At 41.1% G+C, this 26348-nt stretch overlaps 1 protein-coding gene across 5 annotated transcripts in view; it reads right to left on the bottom strand.

Annotated features, from left to right (window-relative positions):
- The window catches only part of CHL1 (cell adhesion molecule L1 like), a 194385-nt gene that overhangs the window by 45676 nt on the left and 122361 nt on the right, over positions 1-26348 (bottom strand). For all 5 annotated transcript variants that reach the window (XM_073644396.1, XM_073644400.1, XM_073644399.1 and 2 more), the window contains 8 exons: positions 18550-18658; positions 15631-15821; positions 14991-15113; positions 12811-12981; positions 10301-10415; positions 6077-6261; positions 3165-3296; positions 780-923 (listed from right to left, as the gene is read on the bottom strand). In XM_073644396.1, coding sequence (XP_073500497.1) covers positions 780-923; positions 3165-3296; positions 6077-6261; positions 10301-10415; positions 12811-12981; positions 14991-15113; positions 15631-15821; positions 18550-18658 — 1170 coding nt within the window. The remainder of the gene's footprint in view (positions 1-779; positions 924-3164; positions 3297-6076; positions 6262-10300; positions 10416-12810; positions 12982-14990; positions 15114-15630; positions 15822-18549; positions 18659-26348) is intronic.

The following is a 26348-nucleotide window of genomic DNA, read 5'->3' as shown; positions in this document are numbered from 1 at the left end:
ATATTGCTAATAATATTGCTAATAATATTGTTATTAATAATAATAGTAATAATGCTAATAAGAATAATATTGCTAATAATAATGATGATAATAATAATATTGTTAATGATAATACTAATAATAATTATAACAAAAATATTGGTAATAATAATAATAATAATGCTAATAATAATAACAACAATATTGATAATAATGTTAATAATAAATGATAAATGTTGCCAGTTATTACTTAAAGGGATTTAATCAAGAGGACCAACCTAATCCATATCTCCTTTTAAAGTATTTATACTAGGGAAGAGGGGGTCAGATCTCAGAAACAGAGGCAGAGGAACAAGAAAACAACACCAGATTCAGCAGAACAGCGGCATTTAGACCAGATAAAGTAATTACATATTCAAGGCAAATGACAGATCCTTTTTAAAGCATATGGGGGTCCCACACTCAGTAAGCCAGAGGGGAGCTTCATTACATAAAGAGCCTATAAATCTATTATATGGTCTTCCAATCATTTGAATTGTTGCCATGTAATACTACATTTGCCCACCAGTGGTCACTGTAGGGAAAATGTGAGGATATCCACAGTTTATCCAGATAGCTGAGTGCCAAGTAATGACATTAGGCCCTCAATCACCTTGGATTGTAGCCGGTCGGCTAGACTGTCCGACTAACTAATGTGTATGAAGACCTCAGTGTTAATCACCGAATTGGTGGTTCAAGTGTGATTTTATAGTTCTTTGCATAGAGCATCTTAAGGCCAGAAATCATTGAGGACGACATACCTAGGACATCAATGTTGGCGGTGGTGAGGATGGTCCCGTGCTTGTTTGATGCTTCACATTGGTACACTGCACTGCTCGAAAGCTCAAGTGAGTGAATGAACATGATGCCTCCCATCATCTTGTGATTACGAGGAAGAGTTTCTCCTTTATGCGAAAAAAAAATAAAATAAATTACATTTTTTTTTTAAATCACTATGAATCATTGAAAAGATCTCAAAGTTCTGGGAAGACCACACAAAAGAAACCAGTAAAGAACAATATGCCCCTGAAGGAGTAATTATTTCTTATATTAAGAAGACCAGAAATGTTGCACAAAATTACTATTTTCCATTGACTGATTATAGACTGCGGAAAATGAACGTCTATAGTTCATATATAGAAGTTCCCTAGCCCTGATTATTATGGAATACCTCCTTTATTTATCGTATTTTTCGGACTATAAGACGCACTGTCTTCCCCCCAAATTTGGGAGGAAAATGTGGGGTGCGTCTTATGGTCCGAATGTACCAGGCAGTTTCAGTGATGGTGGAACGGGATCGATGGCCACAGCCACCGTGAAAGCAGCGTACACTGCATGCTTTGCCTCACCGCCTACAGCCAGACACCGACCCCACAGCATCTCACCTCTTCTGCCGCCGCCAGGTTCCTGAGTGAGGGAACGGAGGCTCCTGCTTCCTACGATCATGCTCCACCACCACCGCAACTCCCCGCTGCTGGAGCACTCCGGGTTCTCAGCATTCCTCCACTTCCACCGGCTTCCTGAGGGACCCTACCTCCTGTGACCCCCGCTCCACCGCCCCCCAGGTAAGATACCTATATACCTATTGAGACTATAAGACGGACCCCCATTTTATAAAAAAAATCTTTTTTTCCTATTTTCCACCCCAAAATTTGGGGTGCATCTTATGGTCTGGTGCGCCTTATAGTCCGAAAAATACGGTAATATGAGTATTCTGAAGAGACGACTGTAATACTATAAAAGAAAGTTACTACTTGTTAACACAATTTAAACTGTTTCATTTTAAAGTGAATCTGTCAGCAGGTTTTTGTTATGTAATCTGAGGAAAGCATGAAGTAGGGACAGAGACCCTGATTTCAGTGATGTGTCACTTAGATTGTGTGCTGTTGTTTCCATACAATGAATGTTTTATCACCAGGAGATTATCACTGCCTGGACTACAGCTCTTGTGAGCCCTGTTCCGACCACACCCCCTCCTCTGATAATCAGCTCACTGTCAATAGACAATGTACACAGAGAGCCTGGTGTGGGCGTGGTTAGCTTTCTGAGCTCTGCTACATGCTACATCTAAAAACTCTGATTGTGTCACAACTGCTGCACCCAGTAAACTAAGTGATACATCACTGGAATCAAGGTCTCTGTTCCTATATTATGCTGCTCTTAGATGAGTTAGAAAAAACCCGATGACAAATTCCCTTTAAAGAACAACCCCTTTCCATTTGACCAGGACTGTTGTTATTGGGAAGATGTGCCCCTTTTGTGGCGCCCCTTATGATGTATAGTAGAGATGAGAAATTTGATTTACGATGTCCTACTCCAGCATCCAGTCTGGTCCATGCCAGCCAGTATTCACATTTGCCCCCGGCTTTTTCAGCTCGACATCCTGGGTGCCTATGGCGCTTACTCGGCCCTGTGATCTCATGATATCGTGGGGCCTAGTGAGCGCATGAGGTGTCCAAGATGTCGGGGTAAAGATGCCAGTGCAGAAGTGAACATGGGCTAGGATTGGACTGGATACCAGACCTGGACAACGTAATTTGTATTGCTCATCTCTAGTGTATGGGCCTACTTATAAGCCCCTTATAATGGACACTTAGGCTGAGGATGAGATAGCTTTAATTTGCATAAAGGGCCATCAAGAGTAAGACACATCCCTTTTAGAATAGGTCTGACCCCACTGCTAAAGCCACTAGATATGTGACACGTTAGAATATTTAAAAGGTACTTATGGTTTCTAAAACTTCCGACATGTGAGAAGTTTTCATGGGTTTGAGTCAATATGAAGGGGCAGCATTTCACATCTAAGCTCTCCAACCTTTTTGCTTTCCTTGACTTTGTCAGTCCACTCCCCCCCAACTGGTCTCCATTACTCTTTAGTGATGGCTCCAACGCTAGAAATCTAGAACTGTCATTCAAGAGGAAATGGAAGTCTGACTGTCGAAAAGCCAGGACACTTCCATGGTAAATCAGGTTCTTCCTTCATACACTGGGCATCTAATCATCGTACCGGATGGGATTATTACTTTTATCATTAGATATTGAAAATTAAATAACACATGAAGCAAAGTACTCTGTGATCTTACAAAGGTAACACAAAATAACTACAATTACACAAGAAACTTTCAGTTCATAATTCTTGATTTTACTTTTCATAGGGATTCCATTTCTTTGCCACTGGATTTCCGGTTCAGGGGTCCCCGTGGCTGAACAGTTCAGCATAACCTCAGATCCAACTCCTTGTATAGAGCTCTTTAACATTTTTTCCCATCTTGGAGGCTCTGAAAATAGTGAAATCAAGAGGTAAAGACAGCTATTAAACCACCTATTTTTCATAATTGTATTCTATAATTTTTTCACTTTATATTAAGGTTTGGTAAGTACCTGGGGGGCATAGCACCCGAAAAATAATTTATTTTTGCTGGTAATGCTTCAATTTTTTTTGTTTTCTTTCTATCTATCTATCTATCTATCTATCTATCTATCTATCTATCTATCTATCTATCTATCTATCTATCTATCTATCTATCCATCTATCCATATATCTATCTCTCATATCTATCTATTGTGGACAGTTAAGCAAGTTGAAGATGAAATGGTCTCTGAAAGGCATAAAGTAAAAGATGACACATTTCCTTTGTATTTTACGCAAAAAAATATATATATTTTCATCTTTTACACTTTAAAAATTACAACAATGAAAATAGGCTGATGCAAAAGTTTGGGCACCCTGCATGGTTAATACCTAATAGCACCCCCTTTTGAAAGTATCACAGCTTGTAAAAGCTTTTTGTAGCCAAACAAGAGTCTTTCAATTCTTGTTTGAGGGATTTTCATCCATTCTTCCTTGGAAAATTCTTTCAGTTCTGTGAGATTACTGGGTCATCTTGCATGCTCTGCTATTTTGAGGTCTAGCCACAGATTTTCAATGATGTTCAGACCAGGGGACTGTGAGGGCCATTGTAAAACTTTCACCTTTTGTCTTTTGAGGTCGTCTATTGTGGGTTTTGATGTGTGTTTAGGATCATTATCCATTTGTAGAAGCTATCCTCTTTTCAACTTCAGCTTTTTTACAGATGGTGTTATGTTTGCATCAAGAATTTGTTGAAATTTCATTCAATTTCATTAAATCCATTCTTCCCTCTACCCGTTAAATGTTCCCTCTGCCATTGGCTGCAACACAACCCCAAAGCATGATTGATCCACCCACATGCTTAATGGTTGACGAGATGTTCTTTTCCTGAAATTCCGCGCTGTTTTTTCTCCACACATACCTTTGATCATTGTGGCTAAAGAGTTCTAATTTAACCTCATCGATCCACAGGACTTGTTTAGATGTTCTTTAGCATACTCCTGACACTGAATTTTATGGTGAGGACGCAGGAAAGGTTTTCTTCTGATGACTCTTCCATGAAGGCCATATTTGTGCTGGTGTCTCTGAACAGTAGTACAATGTACCACAACTCCATAATCTGCTAAATCTTTCTGAAGGCCTTTTGCAGTCAAGCAGCGGTTCTGATTTGCCTCTCTAGCAATCCTACGAGCAGCTCACTAAAATTTTGCTTGGTCTTCCAGACCTTATCTTGGCCTCCACTGTTCCTGTTAACTCCCATTTCTTAATCACATTTCGAACTGAGGAAAGGGAAACTTGAAAACTCTTTGCTATATTCTTATAGCCTTCTGCTAGAGGATACAGGAAAGAAAAAAAATAAACCAAACCAGTACAGGCTAAAGCAGGGGTGGGCAATTCAATTTCCCAAAGGATCATCTATCTATCTATCTATCTATCTATCTATCTATCTATCTATCTATCTATCTATCTATCTATCTATCTATGTATCTATCTATCTCCTGAAGCAAAAATTGAATTTCGCTCAGATCTAGACTCCAAGTAAACAATATAAAGAATAGCTGACATGAATGCCCATTGGTTTTATATAATACTTTATTGTTACTTTGTATTCAGAGATAAATCCCAATATACTGTATGTAATAAATCTCAATAAATAATAAACAAGCTTCCCCATATTTTTCTCTGAATCCCATATAATTGAATGCAGAGAGCCATGCAGTTCATTCAGCCTGGGACTGAGTATAGCAAGTGCCGATTGTCTCATCAGGTGGGACAGCATATAAGGACCCCTTTTTTTGTCACTGAGGGGAGGACCCAATTGTGGGACTGCCCACTTGTTATACATTTTTGGCATAACCTGTGGATAGACCATAAATGTCTTTGCTAAGGAAAGCCTGTTAAATAACGAATGCATTTTTTTCGTGAAAGAGGCTCTTTGCTATGTGGGGCATTTCAGAGCAACAAAGGTTTGAAAAATATAGTAGTGAAGAAACAAGCACAATAAGACAAATTCAAAATGGACGGGTACAAGCCTTCAAAGGGTTAACCCAAAGCTCAAAAACAGCCACAAACAATAAAGGCAAAAGTGGAACTGCAGAAAAAATCCAATGTAAAGATGGGTGAGGAGCTGGCCTTCTAAGACTATTGGGCCAATGCAAGTAGAGCGGAGTCCTCGGCTCTAAAGGATGCAGACTTCTGGAGGAGCGTGGACTGTGAATACGGACTATACTGGCTGGAGATCTGAAATCTGTGGGCCAACCAAAAGTTGGGAGACAGTGAGTATCGCCTGGTAAAAAAGGCTGTGGAACTACCGCCCCGGGGAGGGGATCTTGTGGACTAGAGACAATGTATTTTGGCCATTTACCTGGAGTTGTTGTAAAACTTTGGATGTAAGGAATAAAATATTGTTGCATCGTTAACCGGCCTAGGTGATTATTGTAACCCACAACCTCAGATCTTCACAGGATGGTTTATTGCATCCACATCCTCTATAGAGATATTTTCAATTTCAAGTAATGGATGGCATGAATGGCCAATGCATTGTCTTACTTGCCTTGAATTCTTTATTTTTTAGATTTAACAATGTAGTTTCCCCATAGACAAAGTTAAATAGGAGGAGGTGGAAGGGTCCCAGCAGTAATTCCTACTTCAAACTTACAATCGTAATTAGGAAATTTGACAAACTGATAATTTAGAAATTGTTAATACCTTCAACAAGAACATGAAACATTTGCTGATCAGAACCCATCTCATTTTCTGCTTCACAAATATATACTCCTTCATCATCTTTAGTAATGTCCTTGATCTTCAATTGTGTCCCATGACCCTCTATTATGACACGGTGCTTTATTGATTCCTCACCATCTTTTTGCCATTTATTTGTAGGGGTGGGCCTAAAAATCACCAATTCGTTAGTACATACAATAACAAAATCAGACTGTGCAGCTTTTAATCTACTCTGGAAGAATACATAGTGAAACCATACCATAATAATAATAATTATTTTTACAGACATAATAATAATAATTATTTTTACAGACAATATAAACAATACAATGTAACACATTTCAATAGTTACATGAGGAGTGAGGGCCCTGCTCGCAAGCTTACAATCTATATGGAAATAGGGGGACACAATAGGTAGAACATGGTCATCAGCCGTTATCTGACTGAGAGCAGTTACCGTTTGTTATTTGGTGCATGGAGGATGTGGAGACAGATGAATAGGCAGGGGCAGATTAAGATTAACATTTAGGAGGGGACAGGGGAGAGTTAGGTTAGTGAGTTGAGGTGATAGACTTGTCTAAACAGATGTGTTTTTAAAGCACGTTTGAAGACAAGGGGGCTAGATATTAGTCAGATCGTTTGGGGTAGTGCATTCCAGAAAACTGGCGCAGCACGAGAGAACGAGACGGAGGTACGAGATTCAGATTATGGGGGATGTTAGTCTTAGATCAGTTGCAGAATGGAGGGCACTGGAGGGGTGATAGACAGAAATGTGGGATGAGATATAGGGCGGTGCAGAACTGTGTAGAGCTTTGTGGGTGAGAGAGATGAGTTTGTATTGTATTCTGTGGTGATTGGGTAACCAGTGCAATGACTGGCACAGGGTAGAGGCGTCGGTGAAGCGGCCTGATAGAAATACGAACCTGGCTGCTGCATTCAGAATGGATTGGAGAGGAGAGAGTTTGTTTAGAGGGAGACGGATTAGAAGAGAGTTGCCGTAGTCCAGACGAGAGTGAATAAGAGCGACAGTAAGAATTTTTGCCGTATCAAAGGTGAGAAAAGGTCGGATTCTGGAGATGTTTTTAAGGTGCAGGTGACACGAGCGAATGAGTGATTGTATATGGGGAATAAAGGAAAGTTGTGTGTCAAATATAACTCCAAGACAGCTAGCATGCTGCTTGGGAGTTATGGTGGCACCACCCAAGGAAATTGAAAAGTCAGGTATTGGTAAGTTAGTAGAAGGAGGAAGAACAAGGAGTTCGGTTTTGGAGAGATTCAGTTTCAGATAGAGGGACGACATGATGTTAGAGACAGCAATCACTGGTATTTTGTATTAGGGTAGGGGTGATGTCAGGTGAAGAGGTGTATAGTTGGGTGTCATCAGCATAGAGATGATACTGGAAACCAAATATGCTGATGGTTTGTCCAATAGGGGCAGTATACAAGGAGAAGAGGAGGGGACCTAGAAGTGAGCCTTGTGGAACCCCAATAGTAAGGGAAAGATTAGAGGAAGAAGAGCCGGCAAAAGACACCATGAAGAAGCGGTCAGAGAGACAGGAGGAGAACCAGGAGAGAGCAGTGTCCTTGAGGTCTATAGAGGGGAGCATAATGAGGAGGAGCTAGTGATCCACAGTGTCAAAAGCGGCAGAAAGATCCAGGAGAAACAGCAGGGAGTAGTGACCATTAGATTTAGCTGTTAATATATCATTAGAGACTTTAGTGAGGGCAGTTTCAGTAGAGTATGATGAGCGGAAACCGGATTGTAAAGGGTCGAGAAGAGAGTTATCTGAGAGATAGCAGATTAGACAGGAGTGGAACAAGCGTTCCAGGAGTTTAGAGATGAAGGGAAGATTAGAGACCGGTCTGTAGTTAGCTGTGCAGTTCTGGTCCAGGAATGGCTTTTTAAGTAAAGGAGTTATACCCAAAGAAAGAGAGAGGTTCAATATTTTAGTTAGGTGGGTAGTGACAGCTGGGGAAAGGAACTGAAGGTGATGTGAGGGAATAGGGTCACTGTTGCAGGTTGTAGGACGAGAAGAAGCGAGGAGTCTGGTCACTTCTTCTTCTGTGACCGGTTCGAAGATGGAAAGTGAACTTGAGGTGCGGGAGGGAAGTGGATCCAGACTCTGAGGGGATTGTGCAAAAATGTCTTGACGGATATGATTGATTTTTGTAGGAAATAAGTGGCTAGATTGTCAGCGCTTAGGTTGGTGATGGGGGTCTGTTCTCTAGGGTTCAGGAGGGAGTGGAAGATTTCAAAGTCATTTAGGATTGTTGGCTAGAGATGTGATGAGAGTGGTAAAGTAGACTTGTTTAGCCAGATGGAGAGCAGAGTTATAAGTTTGAGGCAGTTAGAGAAAGAAGATGAGAGGCAGATGGGGAAAGCGGCTTATCAATGGGTATGTTAAAATCCCCCATGATGAGAATGGGAATATCACAGGATAGGAAGTGTGGAAGCATCTCCTGGGTAGGGTGGAAGCAAACGAGTATACAGACAGGACAGGACGGGACCAAAGCGGAATCTTTTTGTGAGATAAAACAATTCCCTGCCTGTTTTTAAATAATGTTTTGCTTCAAAGAATGAATCATTTGTGATCCCATGCTGTAATATCTGTATACTTTTTTTCTTCTCCCCTCTCCAGGAGATGTGGTATGATCAGACCATGTTCCTGTACAGTCAGACACAGCCATTACACAGTACACAGCAGGGGCACATTTATAAGATTATCTCAGCACAGGAACATTTTATTTAAACACATCCAATTGTAGAACTTATTATTATTCCAAGATCTATTGAGTAAAATTAACATTTGTTCGTGGGAAAACCCCCCTAATACAAGCAGCTGTGCCAACGAACGTGGCCAGCAATGTTATAGAGAAGGAGAAGGTGAGCAGAATGATATGTGGTTTTGTGAGAAAAGATTCAGTATAACCTGTGATTTATTCATTTATACCTCTGCTCTTTCTGGGATTTCCGGTCCAGTGGGCGGTCCTATCAGTGACTGACAGTTATTTCTGTATGCACACTTACATAAAGACAGCTGTCAGCTATTGATAGCCCTGCCCACTGGACCAAAAATGCCAAAAAGAGCAGAGGATTAAATGATGAAAATACAGGTTATACCTAGTCTTTTCTCACAACACTATACACCAATCTGCTGAGCTCCTCCTGCTCTATAATATGGTGCCTGCAGATTATACTGCATTTTCATGGTGACAGCTTTCCTTTAAGTTGTGAAACGCGTTGGGGTGTTCCAAATGACAATTAGTTAGGTGATAACAGCTACATGATTTCTTTTCATGAATGTAGCTCTCTTCTAACAGTGCAATTCATTTCCATATTAGATGTTAGTGTAGGAACACTGAGAATTCAGGGTGGTATCACAAATGATATATGCAGACAGTGTCGGACTGGTGTGGCAAGGGCCCACCAGTAACATTTACTCTGGGGGCCCACTGCTCAGCTACATTCATATATTACATTGCCCTCTTTCACAAATTTACCTCTGCTTCTTTAAAATAATCAACTAGGTAGCTTGTAGAATGAATGATGAGATGCTGCTTTTATCTGCACATAGTGTAAATATATTGGGCCAAGTGTTGCTCATGTTGGAGAGTAAGTGCCTCACTCCTACAGAAGGGCCCACCGGGGGATTCTCCTGTTCTCCTGTGGGCCAGTCCGACCCTGAATGCAGATGCTAACTATAGTGTTGGATTGTTATGGATATTGGCTCACTCCTGCATCAGTTTTCAGTGAACTTAGCATTGAAATAAGCTATACTCTATTTTCTCATGGAAAATAAATGTATCTACCTAGTCTCAAGCAATTGCTTAGTTCTTAAAGGAGTTGTCCAGTCTTAAGCTACTATTCTACAGTCACTCTATATGACTGCAGACTTGTGAATCCTCACATCGTATGCACTGTTTGCTGGGAGAAGCCGCAGTCATGTGCCCGCAAGTATGTGATTTGCATACTCCTGGCCACATTCTGACTAGATAGGTGCGGCCTCGCTCAGTGCAAGTGAAACAGTCTAGTCTGAATGTGGCCGCGAGTATGTATATTATTTACCGGCACCTGAGAATCCTCGCAGAGCATGTGATTTGAGGATTCACAAGTCTGCAGTCGCATAGAGTGACTGCAGACTTGTAGCTTTAGCCGGACAACCCTTTTTAAGTCTGTAATAAAAATATTTTGCTCATGTAACTTACAATCCTTCAGCGATGCATTCCAGCTGTAGTATTTCACCTTTCAGCACAATAATAGGCTTATCCGCTCCTCCTTGGGTTGTTAATATGTTTGGTTTTCGGTTGTTTATTACATTGCCTGAAAATATTACACATTGTTAAATAAAATACTTAAAATTTAGTAAGGTATTTTCTGCGGTGCTAAACAATTGCTGAGTGAGGCCTGTGGTCGACATCCTGCCCTTTGGCTGTTCCTGTCCGGGCCACTGACTGGGACATCCAAAGTGCTGTGAACAACTCAGTTTCTGCCCCTGTCCCGGAGTCTCAATTTCAACTGTATCTTCAGGATGTAGATACTTTGGAATACAATGGTGGAACAGGGAGCTGTTGGCTACCTCTTCCACCATTCAGCATGCGTGTCTGAGTCTCAAAACAGTGGGCGTGAGGATGTTACTAGATTGTGCCTGCTGCATGCAGCCTCAATGCACACACTGACTAGACCAGAGCTGTGCATTGGAGATGGGCTAAGTTTTATTTTATTTTTTTCATGATCAGTACTTGGGGGGAAATTGTGGGGACCATTATACTGTGTGGGGGCATCAAACTGTCTGTCAGTACTTGTAGGGGTGAAACGGGGCCATTATACTGTGTGTGATGGGATATAGAGGCTCTTATGCTGTGTGTGTGGGGCTGTGGAGACCATAATACTATGTGGAGGGTTGTGGGTAACATCAAACTGTGGGGGATGGTGGGTTGTGGGGATCAACATACTGTGTGAGCCATTATACTGTGTATGTGAGGGAGAAATGATGGCCATCATACTGTGTGAAGGGATGTTAGACTCATCATACTGTGTGTGGGGCTATGGGGGTGTAATACTATTTGTTGGGAAGTTGTGGGGGGCCATCATATTGTATGTTGGGTACACCATACTGTTGGGGAAACAGTAGGGCATCATACTGTGTGTGTGTCAGATGTCGAGGTATACTGTGAGGGCAGCTGTGGGGGCATCAGACTGTGTGGGGGTTAGGAGGGGCACCATATTATGTGTGCTGGGTGACTGCGGGGGCATAATACTGCGTGGTCAAGGTGGGGACATCATACTGTGTGACGGGAGCTGTTGGCCAAGGTAAATCTATATTAAAAGGGGAGTTCTCACTAACAAAAGTTAATTTTAATCAATAGATCTTGGAATAATAATAATTTCCACAATTGGATGTGTTTAAATAAAATGTTCCTGTGCTGAGATAATCTTATAAATCTGCCCCTGCTGTGTACTGTGTAATGGCTGTGTCTGACCATGCAGGAACATGGTCTGATCATACCACAGCTCCTGGGCAGGGGGGTAGCAAAGAGTATACAGACATTACAGCAGGGGATCACAGCTGATTCTTTCTTTGAAGTAAAACATCGTTTAAAAACAGACAGTGAAATGTTTTATCTCACAGAAAGAATCATCTGTGATCCCCTGCCGTAATGTCTGAATACTCTCTTTTGCTTCCTCCCCTGCCCAGGAGATGTGGTATGATCAGACCATGTCCCTGTATGGTCAGACACAGCTATTACACAGTACACAGCAGGGGAACATTTATAAGATTATCTCAGCACAGGAACATTTTATTTAAAAACATCCAATTGTGAAAACTATTATTATTCTAAGATCTATTGATTACAATTAACTTTTGTTCGTGGGAAAACCCCTTTAAGGCTGAATAACAGGCACAATATGATTTATTGTTTTTTATCAACTTTATTAAAAGCAATAAATTATATGATTTTGATTAGCTGCTACAGGTTAGAATATGTTACAATAAGCCCTATTGTAACGTATAGTAGCAGTAGCTGATGATCAACATACTCAATTCTGCTCTATGTTAAGTAATAATAATATTATTAATAATATTGAGCAGAATTACATTCAGCCTAATGGTTCAGCCCACCATAACAGTCTCTAATGTGGCTCCTTGGGAAAATGAAATATCCACCCCGACTATATTGGAAAAATATGATACTTGGGTCTCAGTGTGTCTGTCTTTTCACAAATGTTTAATTTGATGAATACTCCAGTAGCTCAAGTTCTGACACCGTAGGAGTCATTTTTTTTATTCAGTACACTGATGGGACAAGCTGTGTTCCTGCTAAGGGATTTAAGAATTTGCATAAACACGTTTTGTCTTTGAAGTTCAGCATAATAGCTGTGAGATGAAAAATTAATAATTTGTTTGCTTCTCCCTTTGCCATACAACAGAGACTGCTTGAATCAGTACTGAGGCTGCTGTAATCACATCTACCTCCGCCTGCAGCAGGGAGGAAGTAAAGGCCTACAGCAATTATAGTCTTCGACTGTGTTGTTTTTTTTAACAATAAAGGGAAGTGTTGATCACACCTAACACCCGGCACACAAATCACTATCAGCAGCTCCATCACAATAAAATCCATAACACATCACTCCCCAACACCCACACCCCTTCAAAACGGCACCCTAAGTAACCAACTTATATCCTGACTGTGATAGACAAAAAAATATTTCTTACTTTGATTTATATTGAGCTTTACAGGTATTCTCTGTGACATATGTCTGATCCTGGAATAGACAGCAACACAGAAATAATCTATCTCGCTGTCCGCCTGAACAACATGTGAAAAATATAACTTTCCATCAAGGCCCACAGACACTCGCTTGCTCAGAGGGATCTGCCGTAAATCTAGAACAAAGTAAATTGAAAAGAAACACATCTGTAATACGATTTTTTACAACCAAGAGATAGAGCAAGCTAAACATAAGTTTAATCTAGGCCTTATATTCGGATTTCCATTTTACGTAAAGAGAACTTGTCACCATATTCATGCAGTCCAAACCACGGGCAGCATGAATCAAACTTTGGCTGCAATATTGTAGCCAGTAGTGATGAGCGAGTATGTTTTGTTAACTCTTTCGCTGAGTATGCTCGAGCGAGCACCGAGTATTTACTGCTGATCGGTGATATGTTTGAGTCACTCCCGTGTGCATGATTTGCGACTGTTTGACAGCTTTAGTACATGAAAGGAATGTCTATTTCTTACACACTCCTCACATGTATTAAAGCTGTCAGTCGCAAATCATGCACAGGGGAGCGATTCAAACATATCACCGGGCAGCTGTAACTACTCAGTGCTCGTCCGAGCATACTCGGTGAAAGGGTTAACAAAACATACTCGCTCATCACTAGTAGCCAGGTATGTTTCACTCTGTTTGGAGATGCTCTGAGGTATGTTTTACTCTCAGATAAATGCTAAATGTGCTCAAAAGTGCACTAGCGCTTGTTCAAGGCAAGCGCTAGTGCACTTTTGAGCTCATTTTAGCACATATTAGACATCTTTAGAAACGAGTACAGTTTGAAGTTTGAAGAATAAGTACAGACATTATGCAACACAAATTAAACCACAGCTTTCACACTACCAAGTTGTCTTACATAGTGAAGTGTACTCACTAATCATTTCTTCAAACTGTAGATCAGGGGTCACAAATCATACTTTAGGTAGGCTGTGTATTCTAAGGAAATCTAAGCCTACTATTATTTTTGAACCAAGAATGAATGTTAAAGTGGATTTGTCACCAGATCAAGAGTGTCATATTTTGCTCTTATTTTCTTCCCCCTGACCTCCTGAGTATAATTTTTTTTTAAATTTGTCATATGGTTCCAGAGACTCAGGCCTTTTATTTAGAGCTAATTTTTATGGTTTTCACCAAGGGAACGTGGCTCACAGGATCCTCTGGGGTGTGTCTTTAGGCTGCTCTGCATTATTATCCTATGATCCACGTGCTCTATGAAAAGACCATATAAATTAGCACTGAATAAAAAAGCCAATATCTATCGAATGGTATGGCAGATTAGAAAAAAGGAATATTCAGGGGACTGGCATGAATAAACTAAAAGCAAAAACTGGCCACTTTTGACTTGGTGACAGGTCTTTAAGAGCTTAAGGGTTAAAATACAATATATAATATCAAATGTATCCAACAATATTATATCTAGCAATGATCTGAATGCTATATAAAATGCACAGGAAAAACATATTGACTAAACTGATACCATCTAAAAACTTAAAAAAACACACACACATTGCAAATAATGGAAAGTAAAATACTAATCAGAAGTGATTTTCTATCATACTATAGACTGTAACTTTTATGTGTAATTAGGATTGAAAAGCGTATCTTGTTTTTTTTAAAGGGAATCCGTCACCAGGTTTTTGCTACCTCATCTGAGAGCAGCATAATGTAGGTAAAGAGACTCTGATTCCAGTGATGTATCACTTAGTTTACTGGTTGTGACACAATCAGAGTTTTGAAATGTAACATATAGCAGAGCTCAGAAACCTAACCCCGCCCTCGTCCACACTAGGCTGTGTATGTACATTGTCTATTGACAGTGAGCTGCTTATCAGTGCTGGAGGTGTGACTGGACCAGGTCTCAGCCAGGCACCAGTCCAGGCAGTGATAATCTCATGCTGTTGAAACTTCATTGTATTAAACAAACAGAACACAGCCTAATAAGTGACACATGACTGAAATCAGTGTCTCAGCCCCTACCTCATGCTGCCATCAGATTACATAGCAAAAACCTGCTGACGGATTCCCTTTAAGCTATAAGAAATAAGAAACAGAAAGAAATACAATTCAAGCACAGAGTAGTCTTATTGTGAAGGTTTTACATTGGCTGTATACGCTTACCTTGTGTCATCCAAACTACACTGACTGGAGGGATACCAGGAGGAGGGTCACAATTTAGAACCAATGAATCCCCCTCTTTTAATTCTACAGGTGGAATATGTTCTTTGGGAAATCTGGGGGCTCCTAAAAAATATGGAAAATATATCAAAGTTCTTGTTTATCATTTAACCGATCAGACTTCTGATATTTATAAAATGTAACTGTCATTTCAGAAGAACTTGTAACAGAATGTCTGTGTCTGTCTCTAGCTCCTCTCATTTACCACTCCATAGAATCTTACGAGCAGCAACTGTCAACTCCAATCCTCGTAATGCTAAAGTCTGTCTTGACCGAATACAGATTTTACCGGTAAATTAAGTATGAAAGATCAATCCAGGGGGAGAAAGAAGCTAATTTCTCTTATAAGATATATTACAAAGTTGCTGATTTTCATGTGTACTATTGATTTATGAAATTAACATTAAAACAATTGTTACATTTTAAGATAAATAAAGGTAATTTTTAAAACTTTTGTCATTGACAATGACAAACAGTGAAAGCCAGGCACAACCATGTTCTGGCCGGTGAGTCCCCAGTAGATATACATTGAGAAGGTTGATTTTAGATCTTAAATACAAAGAGCCACTGTCCTGTAGCGTACCGGGAATAAGCAAAATTGTCTCTTCCGATATGGCAGCTCCCAAGCTATTTTTGGCATAGCATCGGTATGTTCCATTGTAGGATAAAATGTTACCATCATTATAAATAGTAAATGAGCCGGAGTCCTTCACAATCCTGACATTTTGGTCTGTAAATGGATTATATGGATGACCATTCTTCGTCCAATGATATCTAATATAAAGAAAAATAAAAGAAATTTTATATTTTACATGCAAAATCATAACTAGACAATAAGAACAGTTCTGATACTGAACAAAAGGATACTGGCACTGATCACAGCACTGGACTTTCCACCTGCTATGTAAATTACTAATATCCAGTCAAGTGGGAGGCACATGACTCCGAAACAGTCAAGCTTGAGTGCCTGTAACCACTTTCCCCGAGGTTTGATTGTTGGGGTGAACACTATCCAACTTAACTTGGCTCCGATTTGCAATCTCCCATCAATCAAACCTAGGTGAGCATGATCCCAGGAGCCAAAATTTGATTGTTCTGGGATCCAGTTGCTTCTTACTTACATAACAGGTGCCAAAAGTTTAAAAAAAAAATTTCTGTGATATGCTGAGATGTGTAGCGCTACATTACCATGTTTCAAATACCCCCTTCAGGAAGTAAGAGGGCTTGAAATCTTAAGGCTATGTGCCCACGTTGCGGACCTGAAGCATATTTTTTACGCTTCTCCCTGGCGGGAAAATCGCATGCGGATATTACATGCGGTTTTCCCGCCAGGTAGAAGCGTTTGTGAGGCGTCTTTGCATGCATTTCTGCATGCGGGTTATCAAGCACTTCTCCAAGCATCACTTGGAAAAGTGCTTGACAACTTGTTCAGAATGGTAAAAAATAAAAAAATAAACTTTATACTCACCTTCCGATGCATTCTCTGCCCCGTCCGGAGTCTTGAGCGGCTCACGCTGTTGTGTGCAGGACCTGCGGTGACGTCATTGAGTCATGTGGTGGGTCACATGACTCAATGACGTGGCAGGTCCTTCAGACAACAGCGCGACGGAGGGAAAACATCATAAGATAAGTATAAACTTTATTTTTTCTTTTTTTTACAGGTTCTTTGGTACCCAGGTCTGGATGAGAGTCTCCTCTCCTCCAGACTTGGGTACCATCCGCACATTGATTCCGCTGCGCTTCCGCAAAATTAATGAACATGCTGCGGATTTTTGACTGCAGCATATATGCTGCGGAAAAATCCGCAGCATGGGCATTGACATTGCGGAATGCCATTGGGGACCATGGGGTGCGGATCTACATGCGTTTTTCAAGCGTTTACGCTGCGGAAATTCCGCAGCATATACGCTTGAAAAATGCTACGTGGGCACACAGCCTAACACCATCAATTGGAGTAGCAAACTTAAAAGACAATATAAACCCTTTAATCAGCCTTCCACATGACGTATGATAAAATGCCAAACCAACCGGACACTCCATTTGCAGACATGTGTTTCGTGGTGTTTGCCTCTCATCAGTACAAAGCGGAAAGTCTGATTTGGCTAAGTGAAAGGCCACTGACAGGAAGTCTAAAGGGAAATGTTTCTTCTTGTAGAGAGTCCCAAGCTGACATAAGGAGACTTAGAAGCCATTAATAGGAACATTGTATAGCCTATAAGCCTCCTTACGCCAACTTGGCACTGTCCATAAGGAGAAACGTCCCACCTTAGAGTTCCATGTTGGGAATGTAAGTGTCATGACTTACATGGTACTGATAGGCACAGAGAACATGAAAGGTTCCTTTTAAGGTTTGATCAACTTTGTCAATTTCTTTTTTTCCATTGTGCACATGTGAGGGGTGTGTGGAGAATGTCTGCTCCACTCCCCTATGGAACTGCACTGTTTTAATACTCTTGTGTATGTTTGAGTCTTCTGAAAAATTGTTGTTTTCAGGTACAGCCATTAGATGGCAGCAGAGATGCTGTTTAAGATTACATTGCCTTTATGGCAGTTGGGAGCACATAGAGGGTTAACTTAGGATGGGCCGCGCTCAGTGACAAGGGGGAACTGAGGGATCTCTGAGAGTTTAGTTTCAACAATCTTAGTTGAGTAGTTGTTTAGTGACAGTGAAGAGTGGAGAGTGGAGACGTGTCAGGAGGACACAGGAACCAGTACAACAGAGGGTGTGTGTGGGAGCCGGTGTAAAAGGTAGCAAGTGTTCTCAGCAAAACTACAGTGCGACAGTGTTCTCCCGGACACAGGCAAGCTGGGGGACCTACAGTGAGGAAGAGACGTTTTGAGGAACCTTTCTAAGAGAGGTGGTGGGAACGGCCCTAGTGCTGGATAGGCCCGAGAGCTGCAGTCAGATGGACGGAGACAGCGAGGTCTGGGCACGAATAGGAAGAAGATAGTGGGAGATGCTCCCTTACTTCTGTTCCCGAGGAAAGATTGGTCTGAGCGAAGTTTCACGGCGAAACACATCGACCCGGGTGGCGCTGCATTAGTAATATGGAGGTCCTCTGCCTGAACTGTGAATTGTAACGTTTGCCGCAAGTATTGTGCCGTCGCCAGTAACCGCCAAGAACGTGCCTCTGTTTGGTGCAATAGTGAATAAGTGTAATTCCTGCTATCCTTTGTATGCTGATTGTTTGATAAGTAAAATAGACTTGGTTTTTATCAAACTGTCCAGTCTCCTCCTTCTGAAGCCTAAAAGAGTCGATACCTGGGACGGCGGGTCAGAAGTGAGTATGGAGGCTCCCTCCACAGTGTCACCACAGCACACACACACCCAGGGATTCTCAGAGTCCCCATTGTAGCGGGCCAGGGCGACGATATAAACACTGAAACTGACCTGCCACTCGCCACTGACTACCACCCTGCCCCCCGTCACACACATGGCTGGGCTTTCTTTCCCAATCACCAACATTTGCGAACAGCTATTAAGAGTAAGAACAGAACTTACTCTGGGGCTGGGTTTCCTTTAGCTTTACACTTGATGGTAAAATCTTCTCCAACAGGAAAAGCCACTTGGGTACCTTTGGTGACTTCAACAATTGTTGGCAATTGCTCCACTGTAAGGAATAGGGTTTAGGAAAGTTAAAGCAATATCCGGCAATATGAAGGAATATCCACCGCACTCTCAGAATCAATATTTTCAAGATGCTTTTATTGGTTAGTACTAGTGATGAGTGAGCGAGCGTGTTCTGTTAACCCTTTCGACGAGCATGCTCGGGTGCTCGCTGAGTATTTGCGGCGTGCTTGAATGTTATATTTGAGTCACTCCATGTGCATGATATGTGACTGTTTGACAACTTTAATACATGTGAGGAATGCCTAACAAACAGGCATTCCTCACATGTATTAAAGCTGTCAAACAGTTGCAAACCATGCACACGGAGTGACTCAAACATAACACCCCGAAGATACTCAGAAAACACCCGAGCATGCTCGTAAATCTTGAGTAATGAGCATGCTCGCTCATAACTAATTAGTACATATCAAAAATGAGTGAACCAATTGAGACAGATTGGTACTAAAAATGAAGAGATGTTTTGATACATCCCGGGTCTTAATCAAAAGGTCACAGAATATCTAAAATAAAATACATACACAAAATACATAATATCTCCATGTGTAAACAATGATAATAGAACGCAGAAATTAAATATACATGATTTTTAGCATGGGAACCAGTGGAATAAGAGAAAATGGTTACAGGAGCATTTTAAATAATACTGTAGCTGTATTTAGTCAATGTATAGCTTTCCATGTATACAGGTAAAGAACATTCAAATAAGACACATAACAGGTGAAATTTATATCAAGTAGTAGTGCACCAGCTATAGTACAGGTAAGGGTGACCAGAAGTATCTTAAATCGTGGATGAACAAATATCCGACAATAGACATCTACCTATCTAAAAATAAAAGTAAAATTAAAAATCGGATGCAATATGGTAGATCCATATGGGATCCAATTTTTTTGTGCACCCATAGACATGAATGGGTGAATCTCATCCAAAATACGGAGAAGACTACTGCGTCTGAATAGCCCAAGTGCATAACATTGGTCCGAGTGCTGTCTGTGTGATGTTAGTGTTTTCCACGGACAGCCCTCGGACCAAGAATACGGTGGTGTGAAAGTAGCCTTAGGGGAATGGCAGCCCAATGGGCGATGTATATTTCTAGAATGAATCACTTTTATCATTGACAAATATTCTTCCACAGTATTCTGCATAGAATAGGACCATCATTTCTGCTGATCTCTGGAGCTTTGCATTTAGGAGAGTTTGGTTTAGACTTGTTAGATACATTGTTACCTTGGAAATAGGACAAAATATGCATCATTTATGAGTATGTCTAATAAACTCGTCGTGTTTGGAGGATAATACATTTGCATACTTTTGTACTATGTTTTCACACGTCAAATTCATTCATATTTCTATAGATACTAAAGGTGCCGAACCCCAGATCAGTACTTGTCTGCGTCTCGGCTGTAGGACAGGTCTCTACATATTTATGAATAACAGTAGGAAACTTACATGGTCTCCACATCACTTTTCATAATGAACAATTAGATTTCAAATATTGACGTTGATGGGAAACTGTAAATCAGGGGTGCACAGTCTTTTTTAGTTTGAGGGCCACATTATTATACTGAATAAACTCGGGGGGGCAAACTAAAAAATAAAGGGGTATTACCTTCTGTGATATTTGTGGCATATCAAAACTATATACCATAAATGTCAGATAGGTACAAATTCTACTTACAGGATTTTTACCTCCAAAAATCAGCACTCTAGTGGTACATTCACACTGAGATTTTTGACGAGGATTTAAAAATAGATTCTGCTCCTAAATCCACATCAAAAACTGAGTCAAGTACTATTTGAATAAATTACAGATTGATTTTAATGGGAAAGCTCTTTTACTTACTTTACATCCATTTTGTAGTAAAACTAATAAGAAGCTTATTCAAAGAGTATTTGAAGCATTTTTATGTGGATTTGCAGTAAAATCAGCTTCTAAATCCTCTTAAAAACTGTGTGAACAGGCCCAAAAGAGGAGGCGGTCATGCCTGTGACACGCCCCCAGCGCCGTGGGGTACTCGTTAGCCGGGCTGGTCGGTGCTGGGGATGTCACGGTGGCAGTGACCCGGTCTGTGATCCAGGGTGGTCAATTAAAGGAAAAAGGGGAATAAAGTTTTTAGAGATAATGTTCGTGATGCCACCTGTGGTATGCGGCTATATGGGGCCACTACTGCGGTGCAGATCCTCTGGAGCTGATGGTGACGCAGCAGAGTTGGTTCAGCTCTCCATAGGCAGAGCTCCAGGGCAGTATATGAAGAATTGTGGAGGTAGATGTCGTGGGTGCGGTGTAATGCAGGTGATGGCGCAGATAATGACCAGTCAACAGATTAATGGCGGTTTCCTCTATATTTACTTGAGGGTTGTTAGAGCAGACCGGAGCACGGGTACTAGCTGGTGGTGGAGGTCTGGGCAGCCTGGAAGCAAGTTGGGGATCCACCTCGCCAGGTAGAGTTGTAGGCCTTCCCTCTGCGCTAATCTCTTTGGCCCTGCTGCTTGTAGCTATGCTACGGCCCTCATTCTTGAGCAAAAACGTCTGTTCCTCACCCGTATGGCAGGCAGCTCGAGCCTTCCTCAAGTGTCGCTCCCACTTGACGGTGCTGGGCCCTATGATACTGCTGAGCCGCCGGGCATCTGGTGGGGTCAGGAGACCTGCAGTCTCCTGCCCTCCGGATTCAGCTGCTGGGCCTTCAGTGCCCCACAACCACGGACTCCGGTGTCCGGTTCCTTTGCGCCTCTCTCTGGGGTGAGCTTGTCCACGGCTCCCTTCCCCAGGTCCTTCCTCGTCGTTTTCCTGTCTCCAACTCTCTTCAACTCACTCTTACTAACCCCGCCTCCAGATTCCAGTTTGAAGGGGAGGAGCTCCCCTTTCTGGTCTGGAGCCAGGAAAGTGTTGAATGCTGGTATACCTGATTAGGGGACCCTTCCTTGCTTCCAGGCATGGCATCACCCCCTGTGAGGAAGGCAATGCCACTGTGGCAACCGGACCCCTGGGGTGCCACACCTGCACATGGCTCTCTGCAGTAGAGAGTTTTTGCTTCCTGGCTAATGTTTCAGAGCTCCCATAAACTAGGCATAGGGAACAATGTACAGTAGATAAATGTGATGTCTAGCTCAAAAAAAGCGAGGCCACACCCTTAGCGGTCAAGACTGTCCTGAATAGGGTCACCTTGACGTGGGATGGCTTTTACGTTTTTTCAAATTATGTTAACTGCACTGTTTATTTATTTACAGCAGGATATTTGTTGATTTTGTTTTTGCCAAGTGATTGGGGATTGTTCATTTTATTTAGACACGGATGGAGATCTATCATCTAGCATGGACCCCAACTGACTCTTGGTAGAGCGACCTCAGCATCAAAATCTGGGCAAAGATTCTGTAAATTGGAACTGGAAAACCCTTTCAATGGGGTATTTCTCACTCTGCTTGTCAAACAAACAACTTTGCAATTTACCATTTATTGAAAATTCTCTCTGTTCTCAAGAAAGGAGGGATTTTTAATTCTATTGTGTACTGCTCCTAGCCTAGATTGCTGGCCACCACTGTAATCAGAGGCGGCTAGTTTCCTTGGTAAGGAGCACACGCTTGGAAGCTCTTTACTTAGTTTAGAACTTGCAAGCACTGTTATGCTTCAGCGTTCCTCCCTGTACTTCTCTGATGTTACAAAGGCAAAGCTATCTCTGCTTTGCCTTTGTAACATCAGTTAGGGAACAGTTAGGGAACAGCTCAGCCATTCCTTGGCTCAATGTCAACTTTCAGGAGTGCACCTCCCATTTGCAAGAAGGAGACAGGGGGCAAGGGAGTGGTTTGCTCCTGAAAATAGGATTATGAGATCAACCCTTTAAGAGATATTTTCTACACATTTAGAGCAATGTAAATATATTATGCTTTCTTGTCACACCAGCCTTTATTTCCCAATAATAGAAATCTATTTTTCTATCTGGTCTGTTCTCAGTTGTGCTTCATTGAATTGTCCACCATACTGCTATGGCACAGCCCTCGTCGGAAACTTGAACAGTGGAGGTGCCAAGAGTAGGGTTTCCAGTAATCTAATATTGATGATAAATCCTAAAGATTCTCATACACCTTAAATAACTTTCGGCAAACCACTCTTTGGGGTACAGCTATTTCTCCCGACTCCTTTATACACGTGTTCTCTATGAGGAGAGCTGAGTAAACAGCTGCCAACAGAACAAATCACGATTGAATTTCAAGCATGGGATCCCTGCGTCAAATCATGGTTGGCCGATCTCTCCAAAATTATCGGGTTCTGATGGATTTTTAGCTAATGTGCATGAAGGCCTATGTAGGCCATGAGTTTTAAGGAACTGGAGCACCCTTTAATTGGGTTAGAGGTATGGAGTCAGTAGGGGAAGGTAACCACAATAACTTGTCGAGGGGTAACATGCTATGGGTTCCACTGTTTCCTGACATATTGCTAGTTTTGCAATTAGCACTAAATGCAGGAGTGCTACTACCGTGGGTACTAAGGTTGTAGTCGCAACCGAGCGCCGGAGCTTAGGAGCCCAAAATGGTCTCTTTGGACCACATGAGAGCCAATACTACTAAAGATAGATGAATTTCAAATTACGGCACTAGCTACCTGATAATGTTTAGTAAAATTTGGCACTTCAACCCGAAGCAGAATTGAAGCAGTCAGTTTAAGTTAACACAATACCAAAATATAATTACTAAGAAACAAATAGTTGCTACCAGGGGCGTACTATGGGGCTTGTTAACAGGTGGCCCGGTGCCGAGCAGCACCTCCCCACTTTCCACTACGCATCCCGATCTCAATGGTATGTGCATCCTATGGATGCAAATAACTGAGTATAATGTTGGAATTATGAGCCGTTGGCTCCCTTTTCACCCGTTCAGCCTGTGCATCTGAGACCCAGTACAGTGGGTGTTATAATGTCACTAGATAATGTCTGCTGTGCGCAGCTTTAGTGCCCATGCTGAACAGAGCAAAGCAGTGTGCCAGGGGAATGAAGGCAAGGTGAGTATTTTTTTTATATATTTTGTCAGTCATTACTTGTTGCGGCCATAAAGGCTGTAGGAGACATTATACTATTTGGGGGCTCTAAGGGAATTATACCATGTGAGGGGATCATTCTGTACATGGGAGCATTATACTATGAGGGAGTATGTGGGGGTAACATGGTGTGAGGGAGTATGTGTGGGGCATCATGTTGTGTGAGAGGACTGTGGGGGCCATCATACTGTGAGGGTAATGTGAGGGCCATCAAACTGTATGTGAGAACTGTGGGGCCATCATATTGTGTGATGATCTGTAGGGCTATCATGCTACATGAGGGTTTGTTGGAGCCATCATGCTGTGTGAGGGTTTATTGGTCCATCATAGAGTGGTAAGGTCTGTGGGTGCCATCATACTGTGTGGTGGACTGTGGGGGCCATTATGCTGTTTGGGCCACGGTCATCATAGTGTTTGGACCATCATACTGTGTGAGGGACTGTGGGGAAATTATACTAGGGGGGTGTTCACTGTGGGGCATTTACTGTGTGGACTTGCTGTGCAGTTGTCATACTATATGTGGGGTACTATGGGGACAAATTAAAGGGATTTTCCCACCAACAAAGTTAATTTTAAAGTTAGTTTTAATCAATCCATCTTGGAATAACAATAAGTTCCACAATTGGATGTGTTTAAAAAAATGTTCCTGTGCTGAGATAATGTCACGCCAGGTGTGAGTGCAACACAGGGGGGAAGGGGAACGGGAGCCCAGACACTAGGGAAAGGGGAAAGAGGTGACCTCCTAATCTGGACTAGAGTCATCCTGTCTCCCCCTAACGTCCCTATACAACCTCCGCAGCTGGCGCCGGTTTTCCCACTAAGAAATTTAATTTTAAAGTTCATTTTAATCAACAAATCTTGGAATAATAATAATTTCCACAATTGGATGTGTTTAAAAATATGTTCCTGTGCTGAGATATAATCTTAGAAATGTGCCCCTGCTGTGTACTGTGTAATGGCTGTGTCTGACCGTGCAGGAACATGGTCTGATCATACCACATCTCCTGAGCAGGGATGAGGCAAAAGAAAGTATACAGACAGGACAGCAGGGGATCACAGCTGATTCTTTTTGTGAGGTAAAACATTTCCCTGACTGTTTTTAAAAAATGTTTTACCTCAAAGAAAAAATCATTTGTGATTCCATGCTGTAATGTCTGTATACTCTTTTACCTCCTCCCTGCTCAGGAGATGTGGTATGATCAGACCATGTTCCTGTACGGTCAGACACAGCCATTACACAGTACACAGCAGGGGCACATTTATAAGATTATCTCAGCACAGGAACATTTTTTTTAAACACATCCAACTGTGGAACTTATTATTATTCCAAGATCTATTGATTAAAATGAACTTTGTTCATGGGACAAATTCAATGTGGGGTATCATATAGCGTGTGCTGACATTTATCATACTGTATAGGGTCTATGTACGCCCCTGGTTACTAGCTATGGCTTTGTACAGATGAAGATCACTCAGGATAATTGCTGATGGCATCAGATGTAAATGGCTCATAAATAATCACACTTTATAAATCTGTGATCTGCTCATTGCAAGGAGCATAAAAGCTTTGTCTGCAATATTGGAGGGCCTGGTCATAAATTCTCCTGAGTATGTTTGCCTAATAGGAAGTGAGCAATACAAAATATAATAAAACTAGGTGAGTGATAATAATCGGGCAACATATTATGTATGTCTAATAAAAGGTGTGAGATGTGAAATAAAAAGAAACTTCCTGATTGAAAAATATATAGCTAGTTTGTTTTAGGCAGGAGACTGAACCCCTGAATTTGAAGACAAAAGTTTGCTCTTGTGCCGATCACTTCCGAATCGAGAGGTGAGTGGCGCCGATAATGTCACGTTGACATGTACCGGCCAGGACCTGTGCACGACCAGCTAGTATCAGGCATCTGATCTATTCATAACAATAAAAAACTATGCAAAAATGAACATTTGCTTTTTTTTTACTTTTTGTACAATTTACCTCTAATAAAAAAAGAAAATATAAAAACAATAACAAAAACAACCCCCCCCCCAAAAAAAAACAGGCAAATATATCACCCACCTCCCCTCCCCCCAAAAAAATAAATCCAAAAACTATTTTGATATTCCGAGAAAATTGAAAAAAAATCTGAATTTTTTTTTTAAAAAAAGTGTGTTTGTGCCGCCATATTCTGTGGCCCGTAACTTTTATTTTTCTATGTGTAGGCTTTTTTCCTTGTACTCTGTGCTGATGGTTTCATTGATACAATTTTTGGGGTACATATGACATTTTGATTGCATTGTATTGCATTTTTTGGGGAAAGACTTAAAATTGGCACTTCTGGAATTAATTTATTTTATATATATATATACATATATATATGTATATATATATATATATATATATATATAAATGTATGATATGTATGTTTAATATGCAGTTTAAATAATTTGATATTTTAAAAGATCTGCTTTTTTTGACACGACAATACCAAATGTGTTTTTTTTACATATTTTACTATCTTTATTTTTGAAGTTGAGGTGATTTAAACTTTAACATTTTTTTTACTTTGTAAGTGTTCTTTTAAACTTTTTTTAATTTTTACTTTATTTATTAGTCCCATTAGGGGACTTGAACCTACGATTGTTTGATGACTTATAC

Source organism: Phyllobates terribilis, unplaced genomic scaffold, assembly GCF_046119375.1.
Source record: "Phyllobates terribilis strain yellow unplaced genomic scaffold, ASM4611937v1 Scaffold_8__6_contigs__length_399053987, whole genome shotgun sequence".
NCBI lineage: Eukaryota > Metazoa > Chordata > Amphibia > Anura > Dendrobatidae > Phyllobates > Phyllobates terribilis.
This window is presented reverse-complemented; position numbering and strand designations above follow the sequence as displayed.